The 18,506-nt window shown below is 58.1% G+C and overlaps 5 protein-coding genes across 5 annotated transcripts; 3 read left to right on the top strand and 2 right to left on the bottom strand.

Annotated features, from left to right (window-relative positions):
- Positions 1-271: 271 nt before the first annotated feature.
- Positions 272-1,566, top strand: CGGC5_v002296 (putative cytochrome b5; the record flags this gene model as incomplete). Its single annotated transcript, XM_032035284.1, has 5 exons — positions 272-309; positions 849-916; positions 967-1,114; positions 1,201-1,327; positions 1,402-1,566. 5 exons carry the CDS (start codon positions 272-274, stop codon positions 1,564-1,566), a joined length of 546 nt encoding a protein of 181 aa, XP_031885833.1.
- A 1,363-nt stretch (positions 1,567-2,929) lies between these two features.
- On the top strand, positions 2,930-3,823 carry tfa2 (Transcription initiation factor IIE subunit beta; the record flags this gene model as incomplete). Its single annotated transcript, XM_032035283.1, has 1 exon — positions 2,930-3,823. One exon carries the CDS (start codon positions 2,930-2,932, stop codon positions 3,821-3,823), a length of 894 nt encoding a protein of 297 aa, XP_031885836.1.
- A 240-nt stretch (positions 3,824-4,063) lies between these two features.
- CGGC5_v002294 (uncharacterized protein) lies at positions 4,064-4,758 on the bottom strand (the record flags this gene model as incomplete). Its single annotated transcript, XM_032035282.1, has 2 exons — positions 4,064-4,542; positions 4,590-4,758. 2 exons carry the CDS (start codon positions 4,756-4,758, stop codon positions 4,064-4,066), a joined length of 648 nt encoding a protein of 215 aa, XP_031885835.1.
- A 1,998-nt stretch (positions 4,759-6,756) lies between these two features.
- Positions 6,757-10,353, bottom strand: Zkscan3 (Zinc finger protein with KRAB and SCAN domains 3; the record flags this gene model as incomplete). Its single annotated transcript, XM_032035280.2, has 7 exons — positions 6,757-7,658; positions 7,704-8,119; positions 8,181-8,301; positions 8,568-8,579; positions 8,632-8,986; positions 9,618-9,631; positions 10,350-10,353. 7 exons carry the CDS (start codon positions 10,351-10,353, stop codon positions 6,757-6,759), a joined length of 1,824 nt encoding a protein of 607 aa, XP_031885837.2.
- A 5,594-nt stretch (positions 10,354-15,947) lies between these two features.
- On the top strand, positions 15,948-16,589 carry CGGC5_v002292 (uncharacterized protein; the record flags this gene model as incomplete). The annotated part of the gene is made up of 1 exon (XM_032035277.1): positions 15,948-16,589. One exon carries the CDS (start codon positions 15,948-15,950, stop codon positions 16,587-16,589), a length of 642 nt encoding a protein of 213 aa, XP_031885706.1.
- Positions 16,590-18,506: the final 1,917 nt, after the last annotated feature.

Raw genomic sequence — 18,506 nt, 5'->3', positions numbered from 1 at the left:
CGGCAGACGACGAGCGGTTTCCGCTGTAGATATTCGCAGAGGGTCTGCGACGACGTGGAAGCGGAACTGAGAGGCGACGGCTACTCGTCGAATGAGCCACGCTGCAGCGGACACCGACAGGATTCCGGCAAGAGACCCGCGTTTCGAAACGAGCTAACTGGAGGCAGCAGCTTAGGCGGTCAGGACAGGCACGGCATGCCCTCACGTCGCAGTGCTTGCTCTCTTCTGAGCAACGTTCGCCCTGACTCGGAGACAGCCTGGTCGAGTCTCAATGGGCGGGGAAGAGACGTGGCACTGCCTAGGACCAAGGTAAGGAACGGGTATCGCAGGGTAAGGCGAGGCAGGCTTGGTAGACCTAAGTTTGCGAATACAGCCGTGGGTGACATACGCCGTATTCACATTCATTTGCCAGCCCTTCCCGAGTGCGATGCCGACAGGAACGGCGGCATCACATTCGCTCCGCCGGGGTGCCAGCCCCGCTCCCACTCTCTGGGCACTGGACCTCTCCAGTCAGTCTCCAGCTGGGCGGGCTCTCAACCTTCCGTTGCTGGCCCCTAAAAACGGTACCTCAAAGGCTCAATCCCTCTAAACCCTGGACGCCCAATCCACCAGGCCGGCGAATCACAGCAGGTGTGCACTAATTTCGGTGTCCCTCATTGGCCCGAAAGTCCCCCCTGAGCGGACCCCCGATATCCTTTTTCCCCCCAAGCTGCAATTGTGTCCACTGTCAAAGCAGAAGCTTCCATCAGCTATCCCCCCCCAATTTTACGCGATAATAGTGAAGCGGGCTCAACAACATCCGAGCTGGCCTGATTGTGCAACTGCCACCTCTAAATCTCGCCAAAAAGTCTCTTTGTCCTGCTTCTTCACCTGCTTCGCACATCCACCCACCAAGTTTCACCGAAACAAAAGAACAGTTCGCAACCCCGTTTGCTGCTCAACAAAAGCCACGCTTATCACCAACAGAACGAGAACCCTCTTTTGCGAAATCTGTCACAATGGGCGGCGTCGAACTCACCTACCAGGATGTTGCCGAGCACAACACCAAGAAGGACATTTACATTGTAGTCCACGACAAGATCTACGACTGCACCAAGTTTGTCGACGAGCACCCGTGAGTACTACTCGACCTCGGCTGCCCCTGAATGGCCGGCTCCCCCATTGTCCGTCTGTTCGTCCCAACTGACGTTTTGCCTCTAGCGGTGGTGAGGAGGTTCTGCTCGATGTCGGCGGTCAGGATGCCTCCGAGGCTTTCGAGGATGTCGGCCACAGCGACGAGGCCCGCGAGACCCTCGACCAGCTCTACATTGGCGACCTGAAGCGCCAGGTAAGCCGAACACTCTCCGCGCATGCGCGCACATGCTCGGGATATTCACAGCTAACGCTCTTCTTCCTCTTCAGCCCGGCGACCCTTCCCCCAAGAAGCAAACCGCTCCCGCCACCTCCGCCGGCCACACCGAGAGCCCCGGCTTCGGCATCGGCCTGTACGCCGTCCTCCTCATCGGCGGTGTCCTCGCCTACGTCGCCTACAACTACCAGCAGCAGCAACAGCAGCAGTCCGCATAAGTTCCTCAGCGGACTTTTGTTGTGTTTTTTGACTGTCAAGCGAGTACTTTAGGGGGGATGAAGATGGAAGCCGTCACCGCGCATGGTTCCAGAGGGGAAACGCGCGCGCGCCGCCCCGTAATGAGGCACGCAGGCGGATGTGACGGGATTGGTGACGGGTGTCTCTCGTCTTTACGATCATCTGACAAGAGGTTTGACGTCGGTCGGCAGGAGCTTTTTTGACGTCGTGAGGTGGATCTGGCTGGTTGTGCTTCGACTGAGCCGAATCTGCCAGTTGAAGATATTGCTTTTAATAGAATATACGTTCGGTCACGATTCTTATGGACATTTCTTTACGGGGTGTTGGAGAGGGGCAAGAAGCGCTGGATATAGTTGACAACAAGGATGAGTGTGTCTTGCTGTCTGCGATTCTCTGGACATTTCGGACTCGGGATCCTTGTGACTGGCTGCTCAGCGCTGACCGCTTTGATGGTGCGCATGTCACCAACCATTGCGGCCAATGCCAGGACGCCTTATTCCAGACATACCTCTATAGCCCAGACTTGTCTGCCGTCAATTCAATTACAAAAATCACAAAAACCACATCTACCAAGGTCAACTCCCACTCTTGACGGCCACTTTCGGCTCCCACTCTTGTGTCAACCCGCCCTAGGGGCATGGCCCGTGCATGCCATGTCCACAGCCACTCTGTCGCCAGCTTCTGAGAGACAGCAGCCGGAACCCATCGGAAGATTGCATGAGACACCCACAAGGTACATGATGGGTCTTTCATTGATGGAAGCGAGAGTCCGTAGGCGTCCATCGGAAATTCATTCGATCGGAGATAAGGTGCCTGCCGTGGCTTAGCTCATCAGCCACGTCTGTGCGCCACAGCGTCGAACGTCCAAGAAGATTGAATCAGCAGCTTCACATCTCGGCTCAGCAAAGAATCTTCCCTCCGTCACCCTGCTTGCGTCGTCATTGTCAACCGGCTGATCGCAGCAAACGACTGGATATAATTGTGGATGTCGAAGCAGCGGGAACGACAGGAGAAAAAACGACCAAGGCACGACAGCGCGACCCGAGGAGAGCGACCGCGAGGACGAGGCAGCGAGCCGCCGACGACAGCGCGACGCCGCCCAGCTCACGCAGCTGACCATTGAAGCGAAGAGTTGTCGGGGAAACTGGGAATCTACGAGATACGAGCGACGGCGAAGAGACTGCCGAAAGACTTGATCTTGTTTCTGCTTCTCGATCGGCAGAGTCGCGTGGCTGCCTGGTCACTAAACGTGCAGCAACCACCCACGACTGTATGCTGAAAAGCATCTACAACCCGTCATCAGCTCCCTCCAATATATACTAGAGACCGTCCACACCCGCCAAGATGTCGTCCCTCCTCGAGAAGCAAAAGGCAGCCTTCAACAGCTCGCTCGCCTCGGCCGCCAGCAAGCTGACGGCCAAGAAGCCGTCGTTGGCGCCGCCTTCGCCCTCTCCCTCTGTCGGCAGCACCGCATCCAAGAACGATGCCTCGTCCGGCAAGCGCAAGCGCGACCCCAACGCTGTCGTCTACTCGCAGCCTCAGAACACTAGTTTTGGTCAGGAGGTCTTCACGCAGATGCAGTATGCCCTCGAGTGGCTCAAGGGCAAGGACGAGCCGAAGACGGCCACGGAGATCTTTGACCACCTGGGCCAGACGCGTAGCACCGACAAGCACAAGCAGTCGCTGGTCGAGGCCATGCGTCGCCATCCGCGCATCCAGTGGGTCCCCGACTCGAAGCTCTCGGAGCAGACATGGAGGACCGGCACGTACGTCCACCGGCCCATCATCCCTGGTGTCAAGGACAAGATTTCGCTCCTGCGCCACCTGCAGAGCAAGAAGGACGCCGAGGGGACCAATGTCAAGGACCTGAAAGACGGCTGGCCCGACTGCGACCAGGCGTTGATGGAGCTGGAGCGCGAGCACAAGATCCTCATCGTCAAGACGAAGAAGGAGCAGCACCCGCGCGCCATCTGGCTCGACGACGCGACGCTGCATCACCACGTCGACGACGAGTTCAAGCGCATGTGGAACGCCGTCGAGGTGCCGAGCACCGACGACATCGTCAAGAAGCTCGTCTCCGTCGGGCAGAAGCCCGCCAGCGCCGACCCGAGCCTCATCAAGAAGGTCGATCCCAAGAACAACAAGCAAAAGAAGCGCGCCGTCCGCCGCACCGGCAAGACGACTAACACGCACATGGAGCATCTGCTCAAGGACTACAGCCACCTTACGAAGCGGTAGACGGACACACTCGGCTGCATTTCTGGCGTTTTGATGGGCGGCGGCTCTTTGGGCGATTTCGGATAGGTTTCCTCGGTCTTATAGAATAGGTTTCAGACTGGCTTTGTCACGGCCGATCAGGGACAGGTCCTGTGGTGAGGGGCAGAAAAGGCGATGAATAAACTTATTACCAGACCCGATGCTCAACTGTGGTATCATCCGCGCCGCTATGCTGCTGACTCGACTAGGCAAACGTCTCACTCACTCCTCGGCAACTCTCTCAAACACTCTCAGAAAGACGTCCGGCTCCTGTTTCCCGCCGACTCTCCACCGGCCCTGGATGGTGAAGGTGGGCACGCCGTTGACGCCCGCTTTCCTCGCCCGGATGACCTCGCCGTCGACAATCTCGCCAGCCCGCTCGCTGTCGAGCACCCTCGCAGCCTCGTGCTCGTCCAGCCCCGCCTCCGCCGCCGCCGCTAGCAGGAACTCCCTGTCCGAAATGTCGGCACCCTCCTCAAAGTGGCCCCGGAACAGGGCGTCCAGCAGCCGGTCCTGCACGTCGAAGCCTTTCATCAACGCGAGGGCGATGAGCTTGTGGCACTGCCGAGAGTTGCCCGTGGTACCGCTAATGTCCAGCTTGATGCCCGCGCGGCTGCAGTCGGACGAGATGCGTTCGAAAGCCGTCTCAAAATCGCCCGCCGCGGAGAACGTCCTCGTGTAGACGGTGCGCTTATCGTATCCTGTCTGCGTCAGTGTGAGTCTGGGTGAGAATGGACGGCCAACCGACCAGAGTTCTTCATCGCCGGGCTGAGATAGAAGGGCTTCCATGCCACCTGGAACTCGGCGGACGGGTCCGTCTCGCGGTACAGCTCGATCGCGCGGTCGAGGTTCTTTTTGCCGACGTAGCACCACGGACAGAGCATGTCCGTGACGGCCTCGATACGAATGACTGTCATTTTGTTTTGTGCGTCGTGAGATTCTGCAGAGTATTGGGAGTGGTGGGCGAAAACTTGATATTCCTCTTAGCCCCGAAGCAGAAAAGCCTCGGTCCGCGATGGCGTCAAACCGCGTGGGATCAGCTACACGCTCTGCGGGGACTACTAACTTCAATCCGGGGATGGACGGGCAAAAAGCGAAAGAATGAATCAGGGCTGGCCATGCATCTTAAGTCTCGAGAGAGTGTCTTCTTTTTTTTCTCACTTCGGCCGCCCACGCCTCAGGTGAGGTCAAGACACCCAAGGCACGACATTGAATAGTAATCAGGCTTGCTTCCCGCCGGCTGAGCTGCCAGTGGGATAAATATCCCACAAACACCCAGACACTGTTTCTCTCTCTTACGCACCCCCCTCCCCCTCCCCTTCTCGGCTTACACCAAGACAAGCAAACACGGGCGAGGGTTCCACCAGAGATTGTATACTAATCGAGTCATCTCTGGGGGCTACCGAGAACGAGACGTTCGGATTAGCGATTCAGAACGACAAGCAAGAACTGGAAAACGGCTACATTCGGACTAGCAATCTACTTTTTGGGGGATGCCACGCGCAACGCCCGCCCTGCTCGTCTCACTAAAGCCAAAAAGGGAGCCATCCGTCTCCGGTTTCCTCTCGCATTATCCGAGCTCCTGACCTCAGAAGAACGATTCAAGATTTCGAGTTGAGTAATCACTTATTTCCCACATGCAGCAAATGCAGCAACCAACACCTGCGAGACAGCCGACCAACCAGATGCCACCCGTGGAAGGCGGTCCTCTGCCCCTGCAGAAACGCTTTTTTTTTCTGATTTTCTCATCAATCCGAGACCAGAGCAAACGACGTATGCCTCGGGTCTGAATCGCCCCGCCCGCCTCACTTCTGCTGCTGAGGCTGGAACGCCCCGATTAGAAAACAAGAACCGCGTTTGGTCATCAGCTTTCGTTGATGAGGAAATGGGTTCGGCCGAAAAGCTGTCATCCAGCCGCTGTCAGCGCATGCAGAAGCGAGGCCACTTGTTAAAGTAGGCTCGCGTGGCCGTCCCCTTGGCATCGAACGAAGCCCGTCGGCCCAGCTGCCATTCCATCAAAAGTTTGCCAAGTGCAGCGGGTCGCCGTCCCCCGGACCATCCAACGCAACGCTACCTTAGACTCGCCCCGTCGTCGGCACACTGACCATCGTGAGATCGAACCTCAAGCTTGGCCCTGGTCACGTCTGCTCCCCACTTGGATTGTCACTGAGATCGCAGGAGTTTTGCCAGCCAGGCAGTGTCCACCACACATGCGTGTAATCCGTGTCCCTTCTAATCGCCTATTTTGTTGTCGTTTATCATCGTCTATCGTCGTCGTCCATCGCCGTCGTCCATCGCCGTCGTCCATAGTTGTCGTCCATCATCGTCGGTTTCTGTCGTCGTCGTCTCCTGTCGTCTTCTTTTCTCGTCCTCGTTGTTGTCGGTTTCTCTGCTACTTTCGTCCCCGTCGAGGTATTAGGTGTACCATGATTGAAGCTGTTGAGAACACTGCCCCCCACCTGGATTGTCACTGAATTCACAGACTTGTGATGAGAAGAATAAGCTACTCGCGTTCATTGTCTAGTACAGGTTTGCAAACAAAGATCCGCAACAAAACAAGAGTTCAGTCCTTTATCGGGGTGTCCCGCCCAGGAGCGCTCGTTTCCTGATCTTGGAAACTCCTCCCAACCGTTGCCTCCCGCCAATGCCTATGCAGGCCCAGAGTCATCATGAAGTTGTGCTTTCCGCCCGTCTATCAAGCTACAAAAGAAAAGGCGTGTTTTTAAACGAACCAGATGGCTGACCGACCCTGTGGTATCTCCCTGACCCGTTCCCGGTGCAGCCCGCAGTATTAAAGTTGTATGTATTTACCCACCCACCACCTTGCCATGCACAAACTTTTCGTTACTCGAGGAAAAAGAAAAAAGACACAACTGTCCAAGGAAGACGCAGACAGATCACTCGCCCTGAGACTCCTAGTGGGCGCCCGCCCACAGTTCGCTCTGACGACCCTTGATATCGTAGGCGGCGGGGGGCTCCGTGCTCTGGGGGCGGCGGACCTGGCCGGCGTTGCCGTAGAACATCTGGCCGCCGAGGGAGGGGGCAGACGGGTACGCGTCGGGGTCGGGGTAGGTGTATCCGTTGCCGCCGTTGCTGCTGTGCGAGGGCGACGGGACGTGAGACGGGGACTGCCAGCCGACGCTGCTCATGTGAGGGCTGCCGCCTGCGCTGCCGGGACCCGAGTGCTGCTCGACACTGGGCTCCAGCGTGGGAGGAGGTCCGTAGCCCGTAGGGTGGGAGGTCGGGCGGATGCCGTTATTGTAGCCGGCCGATGTTGTCGACGCAGGGCTGCCGACGTGCATGTCGCGCTGGAGGTGCACGGGGAGGGAGCTGTTGCCCATGTACTGGAACTCGGCGTTGGCACGGTGCATGTTGTCCGCGCTGGGAGACATTGACAGGGTCCGCTGGCCGGGGGAGGGTGTCGTCAGAGGGGAGCCACGGTTGGACATGGCGTCGCCGTCGGAGCGGGTGGGCTTCGCAGCAGCTCCGCGGGCGGCAAGCGCAGCGGCGGTGGCCGCAGCCGCCTCCTCAACGGTGCCGGTGTGGTGGTTTTGATGCCTGGTCAGGGTGGTGCGGCGGGTAAAGGTCTTTTGGCAGTCGGCGTACGGGCACTTGTATGGACGCTTGCCGGAGTGGATTCGGCGGTGACGGGCGAGGGAACTGCTGTCGCTGAAAGGCTTGCCGCACCGCTCACACATGTGAGGCTTTTCGCCCGTGTGGACACGCTGGTGGACGGTGAGGGCAGATCGCTGGATAAACTGCTTGCCGCAGTTGGGGAAGTCGCAGACGTGAGGGCGGATGCCGCTGTGAATGCGTTCTGTTCGAGTTAGTGCTGAACCTCGAAGCCTTGGCTAGTACATACCGTGACGGGCCAGATCGCTGCGGCGGGCGAAGCCCTTGCCGCAGGTGCTGCACGGGTAGGCCTTTGCAGGCTGCTGAGGTGCCTGCTGCTCGGGCGCCTTATAGCCCATGTGCTGGGACATCTCTTGCGGGATGCCAGGCAGGATCGGTGCCATGTGAGAGACAGGAACTTGCATGGACATCGGGGCGCCGACCATGGCGCTGGGAGAGGGGTATGAGCCGGCGCTGGGCGACGGGTATGATCGTGGAACACCTTCCATGGTGTGACGAGAGTGCTGGGAGTATTCAGATCCGTGAGGGGAGCCGGCGCGGTCCATTGGGGGTTCGGCCATGTTTCTCGCGGTGAGTTGAGGGAGATGAGGCATCTGGCGATCCGGGGTGTTTCCGGTGTGCATGGGGGCGTGTTGTTGCATAGCTCTTTGATTCATCAAGTTGCCAATGTCCATTACTTCGCCCGGAACAGGCGACCTCATATTACGATGGAAATCGCCAGTCGGTGTCAGTATCCCTGCTGCGTGGATGGCCAGCTTGCAGGATGGTTTTCGGACGGTTCACCGCGTCAGACGAAGGTGACTTTAGGTTCAAAAGGACTGCGTGTTCTTGAAAAAAGTTAGTATACAGAGCGACACCGAGAGGCAAGAGGCTAAAAGGACGAAGGCGCCTAGGGAGCAGCGCCATCTTGAGGGGGGAAGCACATCGCCACGAGTAGGGAGCGTTTTGAGTGCGACTCCACACACAGGGTTGGGCAAGGCAAAATGATCGCGGGGGTAGCCCGGCATGCTCGCTGGCATGACTAGAAGTGCCAGGAGCACCTGGTGGCGGATCCGGGCTGAATCAGACTGACGGGTTGTGGTCGCAGGCTTACCTTGTACGGGTGCTGCGAAAAATCCGGGAGAGACCGATCAAAGATCACAAAAAAGATCACAGACCAGTATGTTGCTCGTCCTTGCCGCCCAAAGTATCCGCCCGGGTCAAGCTTCGCTCGAGTCGAGATCGGTGTTGCTTGGTGTTGAGTGGGTAGCCGAAGCGGTGACGATTATATATAGTGACTCGGGTTGTGTCGGTAAGAATATCGACGTGGCGCAAGGAGTGGTGATGATCGTAGAACGGAGGCACAGCCCACCACAGATTAATTGTCGGAGATGGCACGCGTGCGGAGAGCACTCGTAGAGTCGATCGAGGGATGGTTATGTCCTTCTCGGATGTGTGCGAGTCGAGTCGCGGTGAAGGCGGAAAAGCAGAGGGAGTGAATAGGTGTGAAGGCGGCCGTATCAGATCGACCAACTAGACGCGCCTCCTGTCAGTAGATGCAGATGGAAGGCCTGATATACAGGCTAGAAGAGTGTCAAAGCCAGGATTGATGGCCGGGAGAGAGAGTGTGGAAGGAAGAGCTGGTGCCTCCGACGCCGAGGGCTGTCCAGTGTCGAGGAGTGTTTGTCAAAGTTCGCGTACAGACGGTCTCGGATGAGATGAGGTAACAGGGGCCAAGAAACCTTATGATCGGGGGTGCAGATGGTCCGGCAGGGTTAGGGGAAAAGTGGACGTGTGAGAGCGCGAGGTGAGAGGGAAAAAAAAAAAAAAAATTTAGCTGCGGCGACGTGACCAAGGCGCTGGACAGCCCCAGAAGTGGCCCCAGGCAAGGCGGCAGCCACAGGCCAACACGGTTGGAGGTACGTACCGCCACGCGCAGCAAGGAGAAAGGAGCAGACAGTGGCAGTGGCAGCGGCAGCCAGCGGCAACAACCCAAATGGCGTGGGAACAAGCCAGGAACACTGCCGGGTGAACAGGCCAACGACGTGAACGCTGCAAACAGGAACGGGAAACGGGCAAACGACGACCTCGATGGACCTCGATGCGGCAGCGGCAGAAATGAAGGGGGGCAGGAAAGTAAACAGAAAAAAGCGGTGCAGCTTACCTGATGACCACGACCTGGGTATCTCAATGCGGGTTTGCAGTTCCTTTTCGGTGTCGGAATGCGTCGTCAATGGCAAGGAAAGGAAAGAAAAGGTAGGAAAAAGAAAGCACGGTTGACTGAGTTTTGTCGCTACTGCAGAGGGAGCGTTGAGATATGTAAGGTGTGGGAAAAAAGGGCCCCCTTCCTGCTTGGTGTATGCGCGTGTGTGGGATGCGGTGCGTTGCGGCGGTGCGAGCAAAAGCCTGAGCCTGAGCAGAGAGCAAGGGAAAGGAAGGAAGAAGCTGTGACGCAGCAGGCGGAGCGCAGGGACTGACGGACGGGGTTCGGCAGGTATTATAAAAATGTCAACCACGGAGACGATCCTTTTAGTGAGACCGGGGGGGCAGAAAGGAAGGAGGGAAGGGGGGGGTAACGGATCGATCAGAAGAGCCAGGTAGGGGCCGGACAGGTTGTTGTGGACATGGGCAAGACGATGGACGGTGGTGGACGGACGGGATGGGGACAAAAGAAATGGGTTTACTTTATGAATCGAATGAGAGGTGAGAGCAGAATATGAATAAGGATAAGTAAGGGTAGGTAGGCAAAAGTGAGGTACGGATGACGGACGGTGTGTCGAGGTACATTCGTACATACTTTGCAGAGCGAGGTACTTGTTTGATGGCCCGGCGTGTCCTGTCTGACTTGACACTCGCTGGCAGAGGAGAGGAAAAAAAAGATTCATTACACACGCACTCATCTCGTTCATACATGGCCTCTTCCACCACACACACCCACGAGTGCGCTGCGTACCTTTCCATCCTCATTCAATCTTTTGCACACAGTACCAGGCGAGCACACACACGCATACACACACACACACACACACACACACACACACACAAGTAACAGCGAGAAAGGCAGCTCCTGAGATGCGAGGTGCTCGACTCGCACGCGCACCCTCCCCCCAAGTCAGGTCAAGTGAGATGTCCCAAGTGCGGAAGCTTGGTGAATTGAAACGAACGGTTTAGCTGGGACGCTGGCCAGAGTGGACACCGGGGCCATTCACGCTGAAGCAGGAACGAACGGGGGTGACGGGGGTTGGCAGGGCCAGGAGGTCATCCTAGGTCACCCTAGGTGGCCCTGAGGTGAGTGGGTACGAGGGTACTTCGGTACGTGGGGACCTCACCCTGCTTAGGTCACATCTTTGCACGTCCTTTCCTCAGCAAGGGTGCGTGCCCCCTGCCCTGCTCGCCCACCCCTGCCTTCCTCGCCTTCCACGTCCTTTCCTCTTCCTGCCTTCCCTGCCCTTCTGTCGCCCAAACCGTACACTGAGTTTCCACCTGCCGCAAGTTCCCACCACACGTACCTGCCTGCCACTGCCAGTGCCTGCGCCTGCGCCTGTCGTACCCAGTGCGCACAGTGCTGGCCGCCCTCGACTTTGACTTGCCCGGGCAGCGGGTGACCTCAGCTCACTCGTGCACACGGAGTGCTCCCTGAGAGGCCTGAGGTAACCTGACGGGAGGTGCTGGATCTGCCCTGTTGGACCAAGGAGACCTCCATGTCGGTGACGATCGTCCTTGTGCTGTTGTTCCGTTGCCGGTTGGGCCACCGCTAGTCGTGGGAGGCCATTCAGGGGTTGGGACCGCCCTGCGAGCTGCACCTGGAGCTGACGCTTGCGGGCGGACTGCCCATTCTCTCTACAGTCGTCTTTTGCAATTGCCATTGGCAGCGCCGTCGACGGAAAGGAAGCAAATGCCCCAGTCAGCGACGACGGGAATCACAGGAACAGACATTATGCACCAAACGGCCTGAGCACGGCACGACAGCGGCCAGCAATGGCTACGGCGGACCTTGGGCACGAATAGCGGCACCAACGACATGGACGCCTCCCTATGCCAATGCCAATGCCAATGCCAATGCCAATGTCAATGTCAAAGCCCGGTCGACTGTCCAACTAACTGGTCTACGCAGTACCATGACTACGGACACCCAGCAGACCCAGCAGCAACGCGACAGCAACGACCACCTCCCATCCGTTGACCACCCTCCATCACGGCGCTTCATGTCCATGTCAAATGAGCCGTTGAGAAAACAGACAAACAATACGGACCGATCTGCACGCCCTGCATCATCAATCAGAATAGGGGACCACCTGTCATCACCGCTACGTGCGTACCTGACAATTACCTGCAGCTGCCGCCGACACCGCCGCCTGCCGCCGCCGCAGTTACCGCCCGTCGTGCTCATCATCATCTTCATCGTCCCTCTGCTCCCCGTTGCTCTTCAGGGGCCCTCGCCAGGAACCTAGACACCTCCCAGCGCTGTCTGTCCGCTCCCCTGGCTGGGCTGGCTCGCCTAGCAGAGCAACCCCCCCGGCGACTATTTGGCTTTTCTCTCGTTTTGCCTCGTCATCATCAAACAATCGGGTTATTTCTGCCATCATCTCCACCAAAAGAGTGGACCTCTCGTCTCCCAGTCAAATGCTAGAACGAGACACACCAAATTACCTTTCGCATCCCCACAGACAAAACCTACGATAGGGCGGAGCAGGGGTGGTTGCTCGCATCTGTTTCCCATGCCGCCAGGGACTGCCCGCTGCCCGAACTGCTCAGAATCTGAACTGACTTGACAATGGGAGTCTGGCCTTCGTGGAGGCTCGTGAGGGTGCACTGCGCAACCAAGAAAACATAATGAGCGGGAAACCCCAGCACTCAGAGCACACGACGGCCACTGATGAATCTCTCGCCAACACCCGTTGATCAATGACCAGCCTCTGGCCGTGAAGGTGGCCATCCATCCAGCGCCCGCCGTGCCATGCCATCCCTGGGCCTGGCGATGGCCAAAATGTGGCCGCCGGCACTCGGGTACCTACCCAACCACCACCACCGCCAGTGCTCGTCAGATAAGGTAGACTTGGCGGTGCTCTGACCCTGTGCCAGACGAATGTTCCAAAGCTTCCATGTCGCCACTCCCCTCCTCGATTGGGCAAGCACCGTTGTCGCCGGCCGGGCATCATTGAGCGTGCGCTGTCATGGAGGGCAGACAGAGTGTGGCCAGAGCCACTCCATCTCGCATTATCCCGAGTCCCAGATCACCCAACGCGCAGTATCCGGATCTCTTCGCAGCATCTCACGCACATCTCTCGCCTCCGCGTCGTACGGCCGTGCCTGACGTCTACCTGCAATGGCCTGGCACCTTACATGAACGGCAACCAGCCCCCGACAATGGGCAGGCGCAGTTCATTACCGCTCATTTCCCACGCGGCACCCTCACAAAGACCATCTTGGAGACTAGCCGCCGCAGAAGCTGTCGCCACCCTAGTGTTTGCGCCAGCTGCTTCTTGGCAGCCGAACCTCGAAGGGAAAGGGAAGAAATGCATCATTATGCCCATGACCGTAATGTTACGGCACGAGGTGCAGAGTGCCATCTAATGAACGCTCGGACGCCGTGAAATTGGCTGCGGCCTTCAGAGCACGTATCAAAGTCACGAAACAAAGTTGCTCTGGAGCTGTTTGAATGGTCCCTTGCTCCCCCTTCCCAGCCCATGCCTATTCCGTGCTGTCACTGACGTCTGAAGCCGAGCCTCTCTTTGCTATAGCATGGCCAATCTCGATCCAAGGGCCTTGCGAGAGTGCAACGATGCAAGGTGCAGGGGCACCCGGCTGCTCCGCCGTATGAAAGGGGCAATATCATGGAATCACTCCATTCCTTCTGGAAGAGAGGTCTGTTTGCCAGAGGAAACCTTCTGGCGCGCCGTGACGGTGAACAGGCCTGGCAATCACACACGCCAGCCTTGGGGACAAGCCATTTGACCTGAACAAATCGTCATCCTCTGTGTTGGCCGTTTGGCACACTAGGATCTATTAATGGCCCTTGGGACAAGACAGACGCAGCCGTTGAACCGTTGTCCCAAGGGCCCTTTGCAACTGGACTGCGCTTCGGACAGTAGGAGGGCACTGTGTGTCCGTGGCGTGGTACATGCAGCAGGAGCACAGAAGCCTCCGTCGACGGCTTCGAGTATTCTGCACGTTAGCGGGGTTCCTAATTCAAATGCTGAATGACGCGCCGGGCTTGCAGCCTCCTCGCTGGGGAAACGTCTTCAAAAAGCCATCCTGCAGGCCGCCCTGCTCGTACTGCGGTACTCGAGCAAACGTCCATGGAGAACAACATGCCATTGGAGTCGGAATCGGCCCCCAGAGGGATACACACGACAGGGACGCACAACAGCCGACCCCTCTCCGCCGAGGATCAGCATCACCAAGTGGACGGCCTTGACGTCTCTACCTCTGCTGGGCCGGCTCTTGTGCAGGGCAGCTGAGCATCTGAGCCAGGGAGCAGCGGCCAAAAAGGGGTGCCGCCGCCAACATCTGTGACAAGATGCTGCAGGGATGGAAGCAAAGCCTGGCACAAAAGCTGGATGCGTGGGGAGAGGCGATGGTCCATGCATGAAGGCAGGAAATTGGGAGATTGGCACTAGTCCCGCCGGGGAAGGTTTCCAGAAGCCTTCTAGAAGGGATTGACGGCGTAGAAGCCTGGATGGAATTACGGCTGCGTCAAAGGGATGGGCTGCGCCGCCGTCTCGCCGCTTCATCTGCGACGAGGGTGGAACCCCGAGGTCAAACCGCCCCTGCAGGCCCTTTTTTCCCTCTCCACTCCTTCTGGAATGCTTCGAGAAGGTTGGTCGAGCTCAGGGGTCCCCGGGTAATTGGCCGGCCGAGCAAGATTACACGGACTTCTTGCTGCACACGGCAGGGCCTGGCAAGCAGGGCACCTGGCATCGTATCAGCCTTGGACGCGCTTCCTGGCGTCGCGCGGACGGACTGGAGGCCCGTCTCGCTCACACGGTCACGGTACCGTACAGCGCTCAGCTCGCGCCTGGCCATGGTTATGGTTGTCGGGCTCGGGCAGCTCAGACAAAACGTCCGTACGGTCGACATTATCGTGTGTGTGTGTGTGTTTGTCGCCCTGGCCTCCCGTTCGAGTGCGCGCGCATGGCTGCCTTGACTTGAGAACGGGACCGCCGTTGGGAAAGAGAGGGGTTGAAGTTTGAAATGACTGGATGATGGGGGCATGCAATGGGCTTCCGGCATGACCAGCGCGATGCATCACGGGACAAGCAGGGCAAGGGATGACTCCCAACCGTCAACCGTCATCGTAATATCCCGCGGCTCTGCTCCCGAAGCTCAGACTGGCTCGGGCAGGGTCCCATTGCAAATGGGCGGCCCTTTGCCAGAGCTTACCACTCCCACAGAAGCTAGCGGTATCCGCATCGTCAAGACATGGACCTTACGTTCTCGCAGCAGCTCAGACACAGGCGCGCCGCACAGCACGGCATCTACCATGGGCTAAGGCACTCATGCGGCATCGTTTATTACACCCGCAATGCAAGGTACGTGGAGTGGTCAAGGTGATGGGGGTCTGTAGACTAGCGAGCATCGACGGAGATTGCCGCAGGCGACATTGAACAACGATTGTCTGTGCGGGTCGTACTACTGCAGTTACAGAGATCCTAATCAGTCGAAGCTCACGAGCAATCTGGTGACACTGACCGCCAACCTCGAAGAGGAAGAGCGAGAGACGTGGGGAATGGGAGAAGCGAGAAAAGAGAGCCCCCTAACCCCAGCACGGACGAGTCGAGAACAGGCTTCGACGGTCAGGCGCAGATGATGCAGAGAAGCGGTCAGCAGAGCCAAAAGGCGGTTGGAGGCTCTGCTCGATGCTGTGTGTATTGCAAAGTATGGAGCATGTGGTAAGGCGGACGAGGTTAACGACTCTGCGGCCAGCATCGTCCCAAACAGCAAACCCGAGCTAAATTGAGCGTGTACGAGTCGTACAACCATCCTCGGGGCAAGCTGTTTCAGGCGGCTGGCTTACATACTGCAACCAACTCAACAGCTGAAGAGACAGGTATGTACGTACGTACTGCACGTCGAGAAGGGGACTGGAATGGGGAAGGGGATGCGGCTGCCGGATCTCCGCAACAAAGTGAAGATCCCAGGTTCAGTCGCATGAGCTGCTTGCTGCCGTCTGCGAATAGCCTGGATATCTGCATCATCGGCCGATAAACAGCGCCGCGGCGCAACACGGCGCTAGCGGGAGGGAATATCTGTTCCTGGCAGGTCATAGTCGAATGTCAACTCGGCGCGGCGGCTACAGAATGATTGACGGGCGCCGACGTCGTTTCCTATGCATCGACCCTTGGGCCTCTGGGGGGAAGGCTTCCATGATTGTTCCATGCAAGCTTCTATTCATCCTTCCATTGTCGCTTACTGCCTTCCATTGTGCGACCAGGTTCAGCGCTCCGACCCCTGACGTTGGTGTTCCGTGTGCCTTGGCCCCCAGACTTGCTTCATGGGCCGTGCCCCTCGATGCCGCACCTTTCACAGTGCGCCTCTCACTGAAGACTTGGGAGGTACCTTGCAGACGGTCGTCCACGGGCACGATTGGCATCATGCTCCATCACGTCTGTGCCTGCTGGGTGCCATCGTCACGACGCTACAACACGACAGCATCACCGTCAGAGTATTCGACAAGTACCGCAGGAGAACCGGCGTCCCTGCGGCCTCCTACCTGACCCTGCCTCAGGCTCACAGGCCACCCCTAAACATCGACCATCATGCATCCTTGTTTGTCGTCAACCAGGAAGACCAGGTCACATCAACAGCCTCGGTGAGGGCCGCGAAACCGAAAATCTTGTCTATTTTTGTCGGCTACTGTCCTTTTCTTCTCCTTCTCTCGCGGCAGGCGATACACCGCTCTCTTCAGGCGTCCGCGCTGTGGCAGACGCCACAAGATGCCAGATGCCAGATGCCCTCGAGCCCCAGGATGGCCGTTCGTCGAGGCCTTCAGCTAGCGTTCCAAGTTTATCAAGACAACGACGATGCCGTCGACATCTGCGTCAGCCCTGCTGCCACCGTGCAGCCTCAGCCTCCCGTCGACTCCGTGCCGAAGCAACGACATCTCCTAGCCAGTGTCTCTCTTCCGCCGCACTAACGACCGCTGAGCCGGACACGCACGCGCACACACACACTCGACGAACGCCCGGCCTGATCGCACCTCGAAACCAATCACCGTACCATTGTCAATGCTGTAGCGCCCTCCGCCTCCCGTCCAATGCACCCCAGGGACAAAGACGGCACACCCAAGCCTCACCTGGATCCAAGATAATATCAGAGACCGCCATCAAGACCCTCCAGCGTGGCGGGTGCACATATCAGCCAACTGGGTGCTTCCCGCGACCCGGACTAGTCAGGATCAAGGGCGAGACGAGAGAAAAAACCAAAAGTCGGAATGGAGTCGTCAATAGCGCGCCCCAGTCTCCCGATCGTGGCCACAGCCCATGGTTTGTTTAATAATGCCCGCGACGGCCGTTCCGTTCGTCATTGAGCAGCTCAGAACTTTTGTCCTGCACACCTCTTGTCGAGTTCCTTACATTGTCCTTTCTCGATCTGGACATGAAACGCCCGTGCCGAAACCTCGTCTCTGTCAGTCGCGGCCAAACGACGTCTCCAGCTTGACTAGCACGGGATAGAGCAGCGCTAGCCTCGCCTTGCCTTGCTTTGCTTGCCCTACTACTCGCCTCGCTGGCAACTGGACGGCGACGGCTAGACACGACAACGACCACTCGTTCAGGAGTGTCCCGTCAGGCCAGACGCCGGCAGTTGGAGGGATGGGCATGTTAAATCTCGTTAGACCCACCCACACGAGGAAACCACGTCTGCTAGCTAAACTTAGCTGAGTGGGATGAACTGACTCCGAGATGACCGTCGGCCGGCGGTGCGACGCTATCCCGTCTTTACGGATACACTACCTGTGAATCCTACCCCGAGAACTGTCAAATTGCTCTTGCCAAGCTTGGGGCGCTGCTCAACGAGCATTCTGGTGGCTGTCGCGTCGCAAGGGACACAGATTCCACGATGGTGGCCCCGTTGGCTGTTTCGTCCTTTTGGTTGCATGGCATGCACGCGCACACCTTTCCCACGATGCATAGACTCTCTGCTTGTCCAGGCTGACCTTGTCTCGCGCCTTCAGACGGCAAGGGCCAGCAACCCATCAGACAGCCAGCGCTCAAAAAACATCGAACCGGATTCACGGGGGAGACTCCTGATGGGTCTCCCTGCGGCGAGAACCGGCATTTCCGCTGTTCCACATGTTCCCGGCAGCTTGCCAGGCCGCCGGGAAGCGAACGGGTCGAAGCAATGCAGCCGTGAAAACAACAGCCACGGGCTGCATCTACACGAAGCCGCCGCGGTACAAGACAAAACAACCGTCTTCGGGCTGCATCACGCGCGCTCCGCAAACGCGATCGCGACGTGCCAATTGGCGGGCACGGGAAGACGATCGACGAGGCCCCAGGGAGCACGTCCGACAAGTGCCCTCCCGCTCGGGAGCCTCAAAAGTCATGTGCCCACACGGACTCTCGCTACTGACTTTCTGGCGCGGCTTCTGGAAGGCATCGACAACACCATCATGGCCCTTTTGGCTAGACACCCGACCGAACTGTAGGCCATCGACCTCTCCACCTTGGGCACCATTGGGCTTCCCACCGGTGATCATCTCAACGTTCGTCTCTTCATGCTGGCGAGGATGTGCAAAAGGAGGCGAATCTCTCGCTCAAGCAACGCTGCCTCTTTGCCTCCTGAAACCGCCATTGAAAATTCAATCCGGCCTAGTACCAAGAAACTGACTCAAGAAACCTCAAACTTCCACAGGCTGAGCGTCCGGCTCCACACCCTCATCGGGGCCGACGGCCGCCACTCCCTGCCGCCGCTGTCCCAAGGTGCAGATTTCCAAGACAATCAGAGTGCAGGTCGCGGGACTGGCATCATCGGAGGATCGAGCTGAACAGGACCGGCAGGCAAATGACCAAGACGGCGCTGCGTGTGCCCCATCGCCAGTCATAATTCGAGG

Source organism: Colletotrichum fructicola (assembly GCF_000319635.2).
Source record: "Colletotrichum fructicola Nara gc5 chromosome Unknown KSG_Nara_v1_contig01, whole genome shotgun sequence".
Taxonomy (NCBI): domain Eukaryota; kingdom Fungi; phylum Ascomycota; class Sordariomycetes; order Glomerellales; family Glomerellaceae; genus Colletotrichum; species Colletotrichum fructicola.
Note: the sequence above shows the minus strand (reverse complement) of the source record. Positions and strands in the feature narration are given on the sequence as shown.